The sequence below is a fragment of the Magnolia sinica genome, chromosome 1, assembly GCF_029962835.1.
Source record: "Magnolia sinica isolate HGM2019 chromosome 1, MsV1, whole genome shotgun sequence".
NCBI classification, from domain to species: domain Eukaryota; kingdom Viridiplantae; phylum Streptophyta; class Magnoliopsida; order Magnoliales; family Magnoliaceae; genus Magnolia; species Magnolia sinica.
In genome coordinates, this window is record NC_080573.1 from 4,107,441 (window position 1) to 4,126,383 (window position 18,943).

The 18,943-nt window shown below is 41.2% G+C and overlaps 1 protein-coding gene across 2 annotated transcripts; it reads left to right on the forward strand.

Moving 5' to 3' along the window:
• Positions 1-11,416, forward strand: LOC131237104 (tRNA (guanine(37)-N1)-methyltransferase 1). 2 transcript variants are annotated; one of them, XM_058234762.1, is made up of 9 exons: positions 1-984; positions 2,984-3,082; positions 3,888-4,007; positions 4,115-4,281; positions 5,087-5,157; positions 5,268-5,410; positions 7,839-7,950; positions 9,201-9,319; positions 10,899-11,416. In XM_058234762.1, the coding sequence occupies exons 1-9, from the start codon at positions 160-162 to the stop codon at positions 11,028-11,030; spliced, it is 1,788 nt and encodes a 595-aa protein (XP_058090745.1). In that variant the 5' UTR covers positions 1-159; the 3' UTR covers positions 11,031-11,416. The 2 variants fall into 2 exon arrangements, with proteins under 2 accessions (XP_058090745.1, XP_058090751.1); XM_058234768.1 differs by lacking the exon at positions 2,984-3,082.
• The last annotated feature ends 7,527 nt before the right edge of the window (positions 11,417-18,943 follow it).

The following is an 18,943-nucleotide window of genomic DNA, read 5'->3' on the forward strand; positions in this document are numbered from 1 at the left end:
GTGGCGACTGAGGCAGAACAAACACCATCGTCCTTCCCTCCTCGAACACCCCAGCTCTTGCTATCCTGAAACTCGATGCTACGAACATACCCACCCTCCGGCTCATTCTAGCTCCCGCCACCGCTCCCACGCACCCGGCTCATTTTAGCCTCCACCCCCATGGCCACTGCTACAGGAATCTCTCTTCGCTTCTCTCCTCGCTTCTTCCCATTCCTCCCAAAAATCTCTCCTCTTCTTCCTTCCCCTCTCTTCTCCACCCTCCCTTCTAAAACCCTAGCTCTAACCCTAACCCTAGATTATTCGAATATCTCGTACGGACCTTCTCTCCACAAAGGCTCCAATCCAAGTCACCCTCTCCCCAATCTCTCCAGCTCCTCCGAAGACGACGGCAATTCGATCGACAGAGACGCCTTCTCTCGAACCTTCTGCATCGCTGCTCTCCGTGTCCCCGCAGACTGCTGCTTCGCCCTGGAAAACCGGCTGCGGGGCCACCTTTTGAACTGGCCCCGTGTCCGCAATGTCGCCAGAGTTCCCGGTGACGACATCGACCCCGATTTCAATTCCAGACTACTTCCTCAGAGAGCTGAATGCGACGAGGATGGGATCTTCGACTCCGTGAACCGGCGTATTTACGGGAATGCTGCCGGCGATGGTGAGAAATTGAGCCCTGTTTTGTATCGAGAGAAGCTTGTGAAATCATTCAATTGCCGTGGGTTCTTGAAATTCAGGAACCTCGCGAGGATTTCACGGCCGAAGATGAAGAATAAGAGGAAGAAAGAGGAGGGAGGGGACGGGCCTAAGAGGATTGGGAAGAACGATTTTGTTACTGTGGAAGTTGTTGGGAATAGTGGGGATGATGAGGATTTGAGTGGATTGCTTGGAGATGATTTTAAAGGGGGGAGGTGGCGTGGCCCAACCAGGCTGCTGCTTTTAGACGAGAGGTACGCAGACAGAGGAGAAGAAGAACTGCCAGAGGCCGTCAAGGTGGCTTTTTGTGGTGCTCTGTGAGTTGCTTCTTTAATTTTAGTAGTATGTGTTGTGCATTCTTCATGTTGCATACGGATTGCATGAATTCAGAACTGAATTACTCTTCATTCTGCATTTACTAATTCTATCTCCAGATTGTCTTTGCTTGATTTGATTGTAACGTTGTTAAAATGGTTTTAGTCAGTCTACGCTGTTCAAATGTGTTAAGCATATTTGGATGTTAGTATTGTTGGGTCATAGAAAATAGTTTAAGATGGTGGATTCGATGCGGTAGAATGTCTGGGACAATAAGAAGCTTATGGTTTAAGCAGGTACTTGTGGGGAGTAAGAACAATCTCCTACAAGTAGTTCTAGGTTACTTACGTTACAACCTGTGTCACATGCTGTTGCAATGTATTTAGGACATTCGAGCTGTGAAAATGGTGGGTCCCACTGAATATTACCAGGCACAAAAAATGAGATTGGTCCATTCATCAGGTAGGGCAGACAAGCATGTCAAATCATACTGTCAGATATACTATTCATTGTTTTTGTACCGTGCAACCTGTTTGATGAGTGGGCCTAACTGATATTTTGCCAGGTAATATTAATACTGGTGCCCACTGTTTGCACGCCGTGGATGTCTTTCACACCTGACATGTGAGGCAGTTTTATGATAAGCTAATATACAACTGGTAATAGGCAATCATTCCGTATCTATTTCTTAAATTAGGAAATTGTTCTTTATTCCTAGGGGTCTCAAGGGAAATTTTTCTAGGGTGTTAACTGGCTGGGCTAGCCCAGCCCAGCATGAATCCAGCCTGTTTTGGACCAGGTTTAGGCTGAGACTCCAGGCCAGTAGGTTGGACTCGCACCCGGGGTTGAATTGTCAGTTCCCATAACTAATTGGCCTGGACCTGCGCTTGCATCTACATAAAGCCTTGCAAGTTGTCTCAGCCCCTGACCTGATCCCTTAACTAATGTGCTGGTCCATCCTTTGCTTATGGGCTTGACTTGCAGACTTGGACATGCTTCAACACATCCCAATTGCAACCTAGATTTCAGCAAGTAGCATGTTTTAAGTTATCTTGATGGTGCTTTGATGTGCTCAGGCCCCAGGGCCCCAGGTTCTTCTCTATCTGATGGATGCAAGCTACTAGATTGGGGCAATCATCAGATGTCATACTGATTTCTAGTATTTAGGAAGCAAACCTGTTGAAGTTGAAAGAGGAAAAAAGTCAGCCATGTCCTTTCACACTATGGAACTGTCAGAAGAATGGTATTGACTAATGTTGAAGGATGCATCAGGCATCGAGTTAGCTTAGACAATATGTTCAAAGTAATTTCACTAACTATTGGATTCTTGGGGTTTTCTGAAATTAGATGTGTTATTTGAAGAATCTAATGAGGGCTGATTCGATGGAAAATGCTCTTTATGGCTCTTATACAGAACCCATGGAGAGCGGAATAGAAGGGTATTCAACAGTTAACAAATTCCAATTGAGAAGGTGGTGGGAAAGGTATCAAGCGGTGGTAGGTGGCAGGTCGATAAGATGTTTAATTGGTAGTTACGGATTGGGCATGTTTGCTAAGGAACTCTTAGGGGTGGCACTGGCAGTGCTGTTCGTTCCTCAGGCCTGAGAATATGTTTCTCCCATATTTCAGTCATGCACACTTTGGACCTGATGTTTACCTTGTTATCCATAATTGCAGTAGATATCATGCACGTCTTTTTTTAATTTGATAAAATTTTATGTCACTGATAAAAAGAAGTTTCATCAACACTTCTCCATCCGTGTTGCATGTCCTGTGGAAAAGAAAATTGATGTCGCTGTCATTTTTTTTTTTCCCTTTAATTGTCTACCTGTTAAAAGATTGTCAATCTTCTTCCTTTGAGGTGGCTAGATTATGCCATTCTTCTGATACTGTTCACTTCAAAATGTCTAATATGAATATATGACCTGCTTCTTAGTCTTGAGTTTGATGGTTTATGCACCATTCTTGATGTTCTCTTCAGGCTGTGTTAAAAGGAGATGCCATGCACAGCGCAACTTCAGTATTTGAGCTTGTCCAATGTAGACTGACCTTATTTTATAACTACTGGCACACAAATGAGGTATTGGACCTCTTTGCCTACACTTAATTTCATCCTGCTTTATGTAATGATAAGTTTCTGTTCTAATGCTTATGGCCACATAGTAATTCACGCCATTTAAAAGAACCTTGTAGAATGCAATGTAAGACTTCTGTCCTTTTTAGGGTTGTTGCTTCATTGAGCTGTAGCTTTTCAGCGAAAGATCTAAAACTTTCTGCTGAGAATTAGCTCTTATTTTCTGATTTCATGCTTCTTGCTTGCAACATTAGAATCCTATGGTCAGTTACTGAGAAATATTTTTCTGCAACTTATTAAGCTTTCAATACAACGATGGATGCAAATTTCGCTGTCATTTGCGCTTCTTGAGGTATTTGCAAAAAAAAAAAAAAATCATATTTTTCTCAGATATTTAAAGAAAAGATCCACTGGATTTTCTTAGGGTTTCCATGTTAATTCTTGATTTGCTCCATGATCCAGTTTGGTTTCACTGATGCACAGATTCTACTTTCAAGTTGACCTTTTGTGCAGGCAATAGCATGTATAACCCGTTTGAACGCCCTGTTTGGGAATCTCATATAATGGAGCATCATAATTCTCATCTTCTCATTATCTATGCCTTATCTCAACTAATTGGAAATCATACTGTTCCTATCAATAATAGTCAATGCACATTTTCTGTTTTTGGTTCGTGACTCGGGCTGTCTGCTGCTTGTAAGGAAGCTAAATGAATCGGAATGAGCCATCATGTTGTGCTACAATTTTTTATTTTGATGGCTGCTATAGCTTGTCTAGTTTGAGAATAACAAGTTCCTTCTGTTACTTCCAGATCTTAGAGGCCTTGCTGCCCAAGGGTTTGATTGTTCCTACAGCTTTTGAAACAGTTGGCCATATTGCTCACTTGAACCTGAGAGATGAACACCTTCCTTACAAGGAAGTTATCGCTCAGGTAATCAACTCTAGCGACTATTACGTAACACTGTAGCAATGTCTTCTTCAAAAACATTCTTTTTAGTAAATATTGTGTAATAACTGAAAGTTGTTTTTCCTTTTCAGGTTGTCCTAGACAAAAACAAGCCAAAGATACAGACAGTTGTTAATAAGATTGATACCATTCAAAATGATTACAGAACAATGCAACTTGAAGTTTTAGCAGGCAACCATTCCCTTGTAACCACAGTTGTTGAGAATGGAATTCGTTTCCATGTTGACTTAGCAGCAGTGTATGTTCTCCTCCTCTGCAAATGAGTAGAAAATATATCTACATAACTTCTCCCTGAGATTTTAATGAACTGATTGCATACACAGGCAGTTCATTTTGTATCCCCTGAAGTAAAGCCCAATGCGCTACGTTTTCTAGTAAAAAAAAAAAACTATTTAGTAGTGTACTAGAAAATCTTGATAAGGACACAGACAAGGATGTGTATATGAAAATGCTGGTGCGTCTTGGCAGTTCCAGTGATGATTGTGGAAAGGGATTGCAAAACATGATCACTTTGGCATTTTCTGGGCATTAGAATCTCCTTCGTCTTTGAGGAAACACACAACATGGCGCCTGATATAAACATTTTGTTTGCCCATGTGTGAAGAGATACGTGATGATCTCACTTATATTTTTGGCTGAAGAGAGTATTAGTCAGCTGGGGCTTTTACTTTTCAAAAAAAAAAAAAAAAAGTCGGCTGGGGCTTTGTATATAGAACTCATACCCTATCTGTTTATGTTTTTCCTTTCCTTTTCTTTTCTCCTTGATGGAGTTCAGTCATCTGCTCTAAGAAAGAATTGGTTGTTGGGCATACAATTTTTTTTTTTCATTTAATCTTTTCAATAATATTAAAGGACACGGATGTCAAGGGCTAAGTGTTACTATGTCCTGTCTCCTGGTATCTCAGCATGTAAACATTGATATACCCCATCTCATTTCTAAGATGTAAAACATATTGCCACTCCTTTTGGTATGGTACTGAAAATGGTCTCTGTTATTTGGAAATGCCCATCTGTGACATGGTTCAAATCATGCTCCTATACAGGTATTGGAACTCAAGACTAGCAACTGAAAGGCAACGGCTTATTAACAGCTTTACTAACAAAGATGTTGTTTGTAAGTTTCCTTGCTATTTTTTATTCACATAACTTGCTTGGGTTAGTCATACTATAATTTTTGTCTTGCTCATTTTACAATCACATAATCAATGAGCATTCTATGAACAGGTGATGTTTTCTCTGGTGTTGGTCCATTAGCTGTTTCTGCAGCAAAGAAAGTAAAGTATGTGTATGCTAATGACCTAAACCCTTCTGCCATTGAATATCTGGAAAGAAACATTGTTCTCAACAAACTTGAGAGGAAAATTGAGGTATGGACTTAAACGTCGCTATATTAACCTCATTTGAATTTTATAAGCATTCCAACTATTAAGTTAAGAAGGACAGGGTAATTGCATCGTACATATTTATCTCGACCTCAAATTTTTCTCAGATTTTATTTTCCATGACTGGATTTTACATAAAACCTAGCTCCGTGAAACATTTAATCATTGCATAAACTGCAAGTTGCAGATTTAGGGGCAATCTATGTCTCAACTTAAATCAGTTTAGTTATTCAATTCTCTAAAGATGAAATGACCGATACAGGTCAAGCCCCGCTTCATTTATTATGAGGGAGTAAACCCCCAAAGTACCATCACAATCAATTCTACTCCAACTTGAGACAGATGAAACCACAATTAGGGGTTTACTCATTGTTATGAATTAATATGGTCCGCATTAGCTGCTAACATACGGTGCCTTCAATTCAGCTAGGATCCAATGAACCCTTAAATTGAGATAGCATGCGGTTTTTGCCGATCCTTTTGGCGTATCTCTCTTTTTCGAGGAGGCTTGTTATCATATAGAACTTCACTTTGTACATCCATGATACATGAATTTGGCAAGGCCTGTTAAGGCATGTCCGACTCTTAATGTTGAAGTGTCATTCATGTGTACAACACTGATACAGTACCTCCTTTTGGAGTAATCTGGTATCTGGATCCATCTAACATCATTTAAGACAATCTTGTTTAATTCTGCTTTATAAATATCACTGCTGAGGGGAAGGCTCAATCTCGGTGCCTTGTGAATGCCATTAACTATTAAATCCAAAATGTTGGTTATTACTATACTAGTTTCCTGCACTAAGAAATTGTTCTAGGTTGGTAATTGTATTTATAGCCTGTTTGATTTTCCAAATCCCCTGTAAATGCAATGCAAATGGGTAATAATTATTTCCTTTGGTAATTACTGCATGGTTCCCGAGGGTTGATTTGACGTCTACTTTTTTCAACGCTAAAATCGAGGATGCTGCCAAATATATGTGGGGCCCACTGTGATGTATGTGGCTTATCCACACTGTCCATCTGTTATGCCAACTAAATTTAGGGCATGAGCCAAAAAATGAGGCAGATCCAAAGTTCAAGTGGACCACACCACAGGAAAAAGGGAATCAAACACCCACTGTTAAAAACTTTTTGGGGCCACTGTTTACTTTGGTGTGGGCCACTTGAGTGTTAGATCTACTTCATTTTTCGGTTCGTGCCTCAAAATGTTCTGGTAAAACAGATGGACGGTGCGGCTATGTTAGATACATCACAGTGGGGGCCACTAATTTAAGCCAATCATTTTGGACCAGTTTCGAAGCAGAAATACCTGCCTATTTTCAAATAGGGTGAAATTGTAATAATTGGTTATTTACTAGGCATTTACAGTGAATTTGGAAAATCAAACAGGCCCTTGGGGGAATGTGAACTAGACTCACAAAGGTGAGATGTAGAGGGGGCATGTAGCATGCATGCCTACATAGAACACATGATAGATGCGAGCCATTCATCTGGTGGGGGCCTACTATCAACATGTGTCCACTCATCATGTAAGGCACGGTTGGATGTGGACATTTGGTTTTCTAACCATCGGTGTTTCTCATACAAGTGTGTAGGCTTTGATGAGTGGATTGGCCTTACTTTTAGACCACGGCATGTTCATGGTGGTCGTGTCTTGATGAATGGATGGGATCTCTCTCGCGTGCGCCACAATGTCATGTGTGCGGCAAGGCTCATTCTTTCACATGTGCTGTGCTGCCATCTGTTTGGTGTAGCATGTTCTCCATTTCCTTGTGGAGTTCTGCTTCCATTGCTCATAGCTTTTGAAATTCTTAATCAGCACCTAATGTAAAGTTTTTAAGCACGATTTGGAGCCATCCACGCATCTGGCTTATGGTATACAAACAACAAGGAGTTGAGGCAACTATTCAATTAAATGATATTGAGCATGTTCCCATCTCTTTTCGAGAAGCAAGTGGGGTATTTCTTTGCAAAATTGTGCTCATTTCATATGTTTTCAAATTGCGTATTGCGAGCCAGCCTTGAAGATGCTCATTGGGAGTACATCAAGATGAATTTGGATGCACTGTCAAATTATGTTGAAATTTAGTCTAATAGTCTAATAAAATTATTGATAACAAGATTCTAATAAATGGAAATAACCATTTGTCTTTCTTCCTCAGCATTCATATCGACTTCAAATTGCAATTACATTGGTTTCATGTTGAGCATAGCAGTAACATTATTGCATTCTGAGTGCTACTAGTGTGTACTTGGTTATGAAATATCGATGTCCCTATCAGTAAATTTCTGTTGATTAAATTTAATCTTTACAATTCAATTCACTAGCATCCAAACACTGCTCATATATTTTAGTTGAGTTTTCCTTTTCTCAAGACTGGGAGTTAATCAAATCTTTGTTGCTTTGTAGGTATATAACATGGATGGGAGGAGGTTCATTGATTCTATATTTTCAAGTGAAGGGACCGAGCCTATCACCCAAGTAGTTATGAATTTGCCAAATGAAGCTGCAGAATATCTTGGTTAGTTCAATCTTGATTACTGTGCTTTGAAAATTGCATTTCAGCTTTACTCCTGATGAAAAATGAAAAGAAAAAAGAAAGAGAGAAATCCATGGCAGTTTTGATGGTTTTACTGAGGACAATTACTTTGTAGTCTCGACCAAATTAAAACTTGTTCCTATTATATCTGTTTTTATCCTCTTCCTTCTAATTGGAACTAAAGCTTTTAGCATAGGAGAGTAAATAAAGAACTAACAAAGTTACTTACAATTTACAAATAGATAAGCCGCATGCATCTCTCCACGCACAGATCTACTTGTGGCAACCTGGCATCTATCCAGGACTGAGCCATGCATCAGGTGGGCCCCACTCTAGATGACCTGGCCCAGACATTAGGCCAATCAACATGTCAGTTGGGCCACACTTACAAAAATGGATGGTTTAACAAAAAGTTCCCAACTGTCTGTATTCATATGAACTATGTGGCCTGCTTGATGAGTGCATTAGCCTGATTGTTGGACCAGGTCATTTACACGGGGCCCCACCCAATGCATGGCTTGGAGGTTGATTAATGATGCAATGCAGATACTGCTCATGAGGTGAGCTAGTAGAGATAGTTTAGCATGTGTTACAGTGTGAGTGATCCAAGGTAGAATCCCTGGTAGTGTTACCTTTCAACATAAAAAAATAAAAAATAAAATTGTGCAGATAATGATACTATGCACAAAATAAAAGAAAAAAATTGTTTGCATAAATACTTTATTCTGTTATTATATATATATATATATATATATATATATATATAGACACACACACACACACACACACACTTATAAATTTTCTTTTGTGACTACAAGAACTCAAGATGGTTCTTAAGTAGTTTGGCACAATTTTGAAATAATTCGTATTAGCACTTTTAAGTTTTAAGTGGTGCCCAGCTCTAAATTTCTGGGAGAAAGGCTATGATGTTGATATTAATTTTGAGTAGCAATAATTTTTCTTACTTATGTTTATACAACATTTATTATGATAATATGAATGAGTTTAATTGTATTTTGAATTTATGCATATGGTTTAGAGTAGACCCTGAATGAATAACATTCGGGAATCCACATGCAGAATTCTTAATACCTTTTGGGGTAAACTACTCTGTTTTATACACCTTTATTTTTGTTAGTTCCATTGGAAGATCAAAACCACTATGCTTTGATTGAATTCTGTCTAGCTCATACTCTCTTTGCCCCTCTCCTGACGTCTATTTTACATAACAGATACATTCAGGGGCATATATAGAAGGAAACCCAAGGTCAAGCAGATTGATACTACCCTGCCGAAGATTCATGTCTATGGATTCTCCAAAGCTCAAGATCCTGAGTTTGATTTTCATGAGGCATGTTTCCAATCTTTGATTAGTGTTCTCATAACATCCACCATGTGAATCAGATGCATTAGTTTCAACGATAGCTAGCAGACTTGGTGGTTGATGGGTTGAGCCAGTCATGTCACCCTGACTCCTTCAGTAACCAATCTGAATCAGTCAACATACGACTTACCCCTACCCAAGCCTGGGAAAGTCATTTGAGTGATTCGGCTGATTTAGATTGACTTTGCCTTTTTACTCGGAGGAAGTCAATTAACTTGGCCAAATCTTATGATATCATTTTGCAGTGGGAATTTTTAAAAATAGCTTGTTTTTTAATGTATTCTACCCTTTTAAAGCACTTTTCAAGTTTCCACACAGTTTGGTATCCTCTTTCCTTGCTATTTAGGAAATGTTGCAAAAAAGAGAAAAGGAAAAGAAATGGTGGGCCATAGCAAAGAGATGCAAATCAAGAGAGGAAACTGTTTTCTTTTGCCATGGCCCACCAAAGTTTTGGATCAAGGTAAAAGTTGGGCCCTGAGGGTTTCATGGGGTGCTGCATCATGCGGACCGTTCAGATTTTGGGCTCACATCACATGTGATGAGTTCTCACGAGAACGCGTGAGAACCTTTGCACAGCTGAGCATTGGGCTATATATATATGTGTGTGTGTGTGTGTGTTTCATGTTACCTATTTTTCTTAGAAGTGAGCATGTTGTTTCTCACCAAAGCAAAAAAAATACATTGTTTAAACACATTGAAGGAAGATTTTTTTTTTTTTTTCCTTATTTTTTTTGCCAACTGAATCTTGAACAGAATACACGAATATTTCTTGATTTTGTCATTTTCCCTACATAAATTTGCTTTTCATCTCCACTGCCACTTCCAGCAGTGCCAGTATTTCTTTGTTTTTTCTCCCCCTTCTATCCTTTCAGAAATTAAAAGAACAACAAACTTCATTCCCTGAGTTCTCATCAGTTAAATCAACTCAGCTTGCTGAGTTGAGTCCGAGTCATGAGTGAGGGAGTTATGGTTTTAACTTGTTCTGTGCCCTTGAGAGTGTGTTTGGATGCAATATTGGATCAAGTTCCCAACAAGTCAGAATGAAGTCGAAATAACAAAAGAGTACTTTTGTAAGGGCCAGTTTGGTAGACGCCTAAAAAAGAGTTCATCTCATTTTAGTTAATCATAATTATATACTAAAGGTGATGATTGTTGGTTATCAAGGTTATTTTTAATCTTTACCAATAAGTAATATGATCTTTAATACATAATTACGATTAACGAAAATGAGATGAACTCATTTTAAGCGTCTACAAAACGGCCCTAGCATTCGTGCCAAGTGTTTGTACTCCAAATCACAATTACATTGCTTTCAGGCCTGTGGCTTGAAAGGAATGCAACTGCAATTTTAAATTCTTACTTCTAGGAGAGCATTAATTTTGGTCATTTTAATGAATGTTCTCATGTACAGTTTAAAAATGTGAAGTGATTTTGGTTCACTTGTAACTGTTCTTCCTAGATTTGCTTCCTTCTATATGTTCCTTTTATATTCTTAAAAGCCTTCAATCTTCTTCTCATGTTTGACCTGATTGAGTAAAAATTGCAGCGGATAAGAACGTCGCTCACCGAGGTGGCAGTTGATGTCGAGATGCATAGAGTTCGGCTTGTCGCGCCTGGAAAGTGGATGCTCTGCGCATCTTTTGTCCTTCCTGAGATTATTGCCTTTGCAAGATATTAACCCACGAAGAACATCTCAACAATATTCATGAAAGGCAACCATCTCATCTCTGATATTTTCTTTTATGTACAAGGAAGAAGACTCTGCACAGTGTGCACTTGTGAGTTGGTGATTGCTCATTTCCCACTGTCCAAAGACATGGGTGAATAATTTATGATATCCCATTTCAAAATTCCCTTTTGAGGTATGTGGTGGAACCCCATCCTATCTTTGGGATTGTGGGAGATGTGTATGCTCTGACCCCTCGTGGGTCGGGTTCTTGTACAAATTCCAGTGTATCGTGTTCCATGAATGGAAGTGGTGTTTTTGGTGTATTAGTAACTGGCAGATGTACGAAGGTTTTCCATTGAAATTGTTCAATTAAACAGATAAAATCTTGCTGGTGAGGGTTGGAGCCGGTAGCTCAATGACCGCTCGAGAAAAAAGAAAGGTCTCTGGCGTAACACATTGGCAATGTGCAATGGATTTTGGACTGCCTGTTATGATACATGCCAGTAAACCAGCCATGGATGGTTGATGTATGCTGGATTCCGAACTGCATGTTATGAAAACAGCCGTTGAATGCAATGATGATGGCTTTTCTGCACTTATTCGGCAACAGATGTTTCGCCATTATTAATCTTCCTTCATTGTTAGTATCTTACTTTGTTTCTATCCTTTTCCCTTGTTTGGGAATGGAGTTTGGCATTTATTTCTGCAGGCTGCAATAAAGTGGGAGCTTGTTGCCGGCAATATGCCTGGCATACATGTCTGTATGTCAATAGAGGCTGTCCAATTATGGGCCCTACAGTCGATGGATATTCACAACCATTTTGTTTACTCAATAATCCATTTGATTATCGCTGCTGGGATGGTGGGGATCATCTGATCAGGGTACGTTTGGGCCATGTCCATCCACAATGTATGTTGTCCATGTGTTGCTAATGCAATCCAACATGTGTGAAACAGCTCCTCTTGACCGTTAGAGGTTTAGATGGTATGCAATTGTTGTTTCCCATTTCCTGATGATGATTGAAACTGTTATGGGTACTGTGCGATAAATGGGCCACTTGGAGGATCCTTGTCGCTTAATCATGGCCTGCAGCCAGTGTTAAAACTAAGTGCAGTCGCAATCAAGTGGTATGATATTGGTGGGGGCTGGAACCCTTGAAAGATGCAATGGAGAGAATGGTGCTGAATGTAGGAAAAACAAGATGAAGGCCTGGTCCATCAAGTTTTCAATGGTCCCGGGACTTGGTATTGGTCTGGTTATTATGGAAAACCCACCAAACTGGAATTTAGCCAAGCCTCTTTTATCTGGTGGGCCCGCCCATTGCATCATGCTGCGTCCTTATTGCAACCATTAGCCATTGTTCTTGGCAGACAATATCAAGGCATTGAACCCTGTCCATCCAATTTTAACATATACCTATTATCTAATTGAGACAGGCTCACCATATATCATTATCAACATTCAACACCAGTCAATGCATTGCCTGACCAGGTTCGTTAGCCCCCCCACCAACATCCCTATATCCGCACCTCTACACATACCTACATGTGCCAGCCTGGCACGTGGGTGTAATATCAGAGCCGTGCATCATGTGGGTTCCACTGTGTACATCATATTGCCCTGAAAGCAGAGGCCAGTCAACCATCATATTGGACAGACATAATGAGAACAGCAGATCTAAACCGTTCAGTTGTTTTCTTTTGTGTGGCTAATCCACCCGAGGCTTTTGTTGGAAGGAGGCAGATTGCCTACCGATGCTGTCAGTAGTGGGCCCCAACATGATGTATGTATTTTATCCATGCTGTTTTATCCATCCATCCATTTTTCCAGATCGTTTCACGGCGTATCCGAATCTCATGTGTACCAAACCACTTAAAAGCTTCTTTGGGGCCACAAAAGTTTTGGATGAAGCTGATATTTGTGTTTTCCCTTCATCCAGATCTATGTGACCTAATCAACAAGTTGGCTGGCAAATAAACATTACAATGGGCCCTGGGAAGTTTTTAATGGTGTGCATTCAATCACCACTGTCTTCTTGTGGTGTGGTCCACTTGGGATTTGGATCTGCCCCATTTTTGGACTCATGCCCTAAAAATAATCTAGAAAATTGGATGAGCGGCATGGATAAAACACATACAACATGGTGGGCCCCACAGCACCATCCAGTAGCCACCTCGCTGCTAGAAGCATCAGTAGGCAATCCACGACCTTGTTGGAGGATCTAAATGGTGGGTCCCAGATGATACATGGTTGGATGTCATACACATTCCAGACAGACATGTATGGCGGTGAGCGTGGGGCTAGCAACTCTCATGAGTATAGAGGTAGGTGCAAGCTACATGTGAATTGACCCATATGTTTTTGAAAGATTATTAAAGGGAAGTGAAGGTGACCCTTAACCGTTGCATGAGAGAAGGTGAGGGTATAGGACATATAGGCTGTAGTTGAAAAGGGCAATCTAGGAGTAGGTGGGCCCAAGGTGTGTGGTGGAGTGGGACCCACAAACCCTTTTCATGATAGGGCTAAAAGTCAGGAGTGGAGGGAGATTCTGCCAATAGCGTATCTCAGTTGAGATTGAAATGATCTTTTCCCTTACCCTTGTTTTTTGTTGGTCTCTTTGAAAGTGCTGGCCCACCCCCCCCTTTTTTAGTAATCCTCGGTGGAGGCCGTTTCTTCCTCTTTCCATGCTTTTTCCCTCTCTCTCTCTCTCTCTCTCTCTCTCTCTCTCTCTCTCTCTCTCTCTCTCTCTCTCTCTCTCTCTCTCTCTCTCTCTCTCTCTCTCTATTTCTCTCTCTCCACATCTCGACTGTTGATCTGGAGGGCCGTCATCTAGATGTGATAGATGCCAAAAACCTGAGAGAATGGAGCACTCTGACAATCTTTTGTTATGGTTTTTAATGGTTTAATATGGACCATTGATGTAACCGTTCCTTTTGAAGGACACTGATCTGATGGCTTCCACTGCCGGTTCCCCTTTTATTTTGGGATTTGAGCTATGCACGTGGAGGCCCACCACAGCAACAGTTCTGATCACCCGATATGTTTGTCACGTGTGTACCTTGTGTCCACACGCAACTTTTGCGCAGCGAACTGCAAACCATCACGAGAGCTATAGAAACCGCTATTAAAGCTACTCGCGCTTGCACTCTCTATGCTCGTGCCATTAAAGGGAGGCATGTACAAGATCCTCGCCATTAATCAAGCAGGTCCAAACGCTTAAGATGAAAAGATCAGGTGGGCCCTCTTCACCTCGTCATTTCCATGACCTGAGAGTTAAGCTGCTTCACCTTCATTTGACCAATGTGGAATGCAACAAATGGGCCCAATCAACACACATCCAGTGGGGCCCACATGATGGATGGTCCACACACGTGCCACATGTGTGGAAGGTGGTTTTTGAGTGTCCTAGTGTCTGGAGTAGGCACTGCATTTTTCTCATGTGATATGACTCTAGGTGGTCCCCACCAACTTAAATGTAGCTTTCCTTGGAGAAGAAGAAAAATAGGCAATAGAGATTGAAACTTAAGGTGGGGTCCCTTTCTATTCTGCCTTTAGAAGTAAATATGCTTTACAATATTTTCATAAAGGCATAAATAGCAGTTGCCAAAAAAACTCCACCTGCTGCCTACAAAAAGCCAGTGGCAGCCACCGACTCCCAGTAAACTGTAAAATGACGATTTTGTCGTTGGGCTCCACCGGATCCTTTTGATGGCATTTCAGTCCTTTTGTTAATATAGTTAGTGGTAGACTGAGTTAGATAACACTGAGGACTTGGTATGAACTGCCAAGTGGGGTGTGGCTAACAGTGGTGGTGGAGTGGGCTACCGTGTAAACACTGCATTTTCAGGTTAGCAAAAGGATTGTGTGATAACTAATGGCCCACCAATGATGTGGCCCAGATTCATATGCTGTCTAGAATATTCGAATTTCCTCATAACGAGTGGACAATCTCATCACATCAAATGAGAAATCAGATTGATATGATAAAATGAGTGGACAATCGCATCCCATCAGATGAGAAATCAGATTGCTATGATTTTATGTCTATTGTGCCCAACATAAATGTGTATATGTGGTTTATCAATGTTGTCCATTCTTTTATTCAGCTAATTTTAGGGGTTAATCCTAAAATTAATGCATATCCAAAGCTAAAGTGGACCATCCTTGAAAATTTTCTAGAGCTTGCATTGGTGTTTATTTGTCATCCAACTTCTTTATAAGCTCATGTAGACAAGACGAGGGAAAACACAAATATCAGCTTGATATAAAACCTGTGGCCCTTAATATTTTTTAAGCAGTAGATGTTTAATCCATATTATTTCCTGTGGTGTAGTACACTTGAACTTTAGATATGCTTTGATATCGGTATCAAGCTATAAAATTACCTGAAAAAAATGGATGGACGGAGGATAAAATACATAAATCACGGTTGGCTCTCTGCATGGCGTCTGTTTCGGATCCCTCTCAGTATCGGAAACCGCCAATCGGAGATATCTGAGGGGTAGTTGAGTAATTCATGGAAGGATCTTGAGGTCAGAGGTGGAAGGCAGGGCCTGCCAGGTGTCAGTGGTCCCCAGCACAGGAGCTTTTCCCTCCCTCCGTCCCCAGTACCCAATCATTCCAAGCAGGGCACGATCCACGCTCCAGAAATCGAGAATCCACCGTGTCTGCTCCGAACGGGCAAGGAAGCATCCCTTCCTTCCGCCCGACACGTGTCACCCGATAAAGCTATCTCGCACGTGTCAGCACGGGCCACGATACCGGCACGTCGCTTTTGCCCCTACCCGCCAGCATTCCGTACCGCCCGAAACATCGCTCGCCCCCCATCTCCCCCCCCCTCATAACTTCCTCGTACCAGACAGATTCCCGCGCTTTAGGTGGTCCCGCGACACATGAGACCATTCCAAAACCACGCGTCACTCTCCGCATGTGCCACGTGGGGGACCACCTCCAATGGGTCCCACGGAATAGAGATCTCGATTCGATTCTCGACTCTGATTTTCACCCGCCTCAGAAATCTAGAATAATGTTAGAATAATGTTAGAAGGGGAAGAAAAGGTTGTGTGCCCTTCGTGTGGATGGGATATGGTGGTCCCACGCATTTGAAGTTGGGACTTTTGATATTACCATTTCACAATGCCTCGTGGATTCCCGCCCTACAGGTGTTTGGATGGTCCCATGCAACGTGAACTCCGGCTCTCACTAGGCTTAGCTTGCCTACTTATGAGGTGAGCCCAGTTAAATGGGTTCAGCCAGATTAATTACGGTTCAAGTTAAATTGAAACTCCTGCAAGTCCACCACTTAGCCATGAATGGGGACCCATACACAAATCTGACTTGACTTGTGTATAAAGGTTCTTAATGGGCTTAACCGGTTCAAGTTAGGTTGTGATTTGCCCAACTTATAAGGAATTGGATTGGGTATTGAGTAACCCACAGTACTGAGTAAATTCAATAGGATCTACCATAGATGTATTTGTTTTATACATGTTTGTTCATCAATTTTTTCAGCACATTTTAAAGTGTAAGTCCGAAATTAAAGCATATCTAAAGCCCAAGCAGACCACACCATAGGAAACAATAGAGATAATTACATCCACAGTTGAAACTTACTTTAGCCTACAATGATGTTTATTTATTATATAACTTATATAATTTATAAGGTCACACAAACCTAAAGGAAAGAAAAACATAAATATTAGTTTAATCCGAAACTTTTGTGACTTACAAGAAGATTTTAGCGGTGAGGATTCGAGTCACATATTTTCCTATGGTGTGGTGTATCATAGCTTTGGATATGCTTCAATTTTATATTCATGTCTTGAAAGAAGTTGAAAAAAATGAATCAACGAAGTATATAAAATATACACCTCAAAATGGGTCCACAAAAATTCCTTGCAATCCGCTTCAACTAGCAAGTATGAGTTAAGGAGCTACCTTATACTGGCCTCAGCCTGAGTTCGAGTCAACTAAGATGAGTTGGGTATCACTTGGATAAGTTAGCAATCCATGAGTTCTACTGATTAGGTTAGATTTGGACTTGATTAGACATTAGTGGCTTAGATGGAGCCAAAGCAGAAGGGCTGCGGGTATTGGGCTAGAAGTTTTGGCTTGTTTAACAAACGGTCCGGCCTCAAGGTAACACCAGACCAGCTTCAAACCCAACCCATTGACATGCCATTATCTTGGTTGACCGTTAAAATAGGATTAGCCAAAAGAAAAACGTACATGGCACGTCTGTCTTTCTTGCTCTCAACTTGTACACGTTCAGCATAGCGTACGTGTGTGAGCTCCAAGCCATTCATTTGACGGGACCCTACATATACATTAGATATGGACCATTGGCCAATTTCTTTGAAACATCCGTTCGCTCTATTTAATGACCGAACATCATCAATCAAAGCAGTCTAGACGGTGGACCGGATGATTAATGAACCAGATCTCCCACGAATCTACATAAAGTTGGTACGTGTGTGGAAAAAGTAACAGAAAATGAAATCGCGTGGCTTCTTATCACCAGGTTCCACAACGTGGATTCTAATCATTGGCTTCCGGGTCGGAATCGAGGCGCCGATTACTCCGATAGACCGTACCGAACTGGATCGACCGGCGTTAGCGGGTTTCAACGACGATATTTCGCTCTCGGATCGTATGCGGACCGGCTTACACGTACGGAATGACCGTATTCGTGTTTGACCACTGTCCGGAAAGGAATCTCATCCGTTTTATTTTATCGAGATATTGTTCTCTTGTACTCTCTTCCTTGCACCGTACGCCTTGCTGGTTGGCGGTTCATCGGACCGTTCAACCACCGGACGTGACCGTAGATGGCCCATTGATTAATGGCCGTAGTTTCGTGCAGAGCTATTGCTATTATTGCCTAATTGGTGCGGTATTTAAATCTGTGCCGTCCATGCAAGGGCCTACTAGGATGATCCGGACCCCATCACCTACTACACACGTGGATAAAGGTCGGATGTATCGAAGGTTAGGTAGATATGATTCTATTGAAACATTTCCGTATCTGTACCTGTAGTTCGCGTGGAGCTACGGCTGGCAGGCTGCTCTTGCTGGTATAAGGTCAGATACAACATATCTGGCCCCACAGATTTCAAGGTGGGGCCCAGTCATCGAATGGCTTCTGTTTTTGGTAATTCTGCATCCATGGGCCAAAACTGCTAGTTATGGAAAATTCTATAATAACCAAATCACCCCATGTTAGGGTAGGAATAGTAATTATCTCTTTTATTTTCTTGGGTCCTCAGTTTTCATTTCTGACCAGTAGGGACCACATTGAGTAATCCAGACCGTTGATTTTACCATGCTCCCAAAGCCCACTTGAGACATTAGCTCTAACCTTTTAATTGCAGGAGCTTTTTTATGTCCTGTCCATCCACCGTGGGGCCTAAAAGACCAACGTTCTAGATTACTGAACAGTGGGCCCCATTTTCTAGAACTGGAAATTCGAGTATGCAAGGGCATTGGGTCGAGTATTCCACAATTACTGTTTTGTTAATACCATCATCACCTTACTCCATGATGATCTACCGTCTAAGCTAGCCATATGACTAGCCTTCCCATATTTACAAATGAAAACAGCCCAAGTTGATATTTACACCCACCCTATTATTTGTATACACCCATTTCCTGACTGAGACAGTACAGTTTTGTTTCATTTTAATTCCGTAAAACAGAAAATGGCTGTGTAAATCAAACAGTGGGGTTGCAAAATAGGGCCTTCATATGCAAAATTTTTAATGTATGGGGGACAAAATGTCATTTTTGGAAGATATTGTGGGTCTGACAGTTCTATTATAAGGGATTTTGGGCCTGATAGTCAAAATACAAGGGCGCTTTTGGTCATCATGTCCCATGATCTATTACGAATTCTTCGTACCTTTAATACGGTGTGGATTTCTGT

What these genes read in the sequence shown, in the direction of transcription:
- LOC131237104 (XM_058234762.1), top strand. Translation starts at nt 160, where the DNA reads ATGGCCACTGCTACAGGAATCTCTCTTCGCTTCTCTCCTCGCTTCTTC. An exon ending in AACTGCCAGAGGCCGTCAAG is followed by an intron (nt 985 to 2,983) that starts GTGGCTTTTTGT and finishes TGTTCTCTTCAG; the next exon opens with GCTGTGTTAAAAGGAGATGC. An exon ending in AACTTGAGAGGAAAATTGAG is followed by an intron (nt 5,411 to 7,838) that starts GTATGGACTTAA and finishes GTTGCTTTGTAG; the next exon opens with GTATATAACATGGATGGGAG.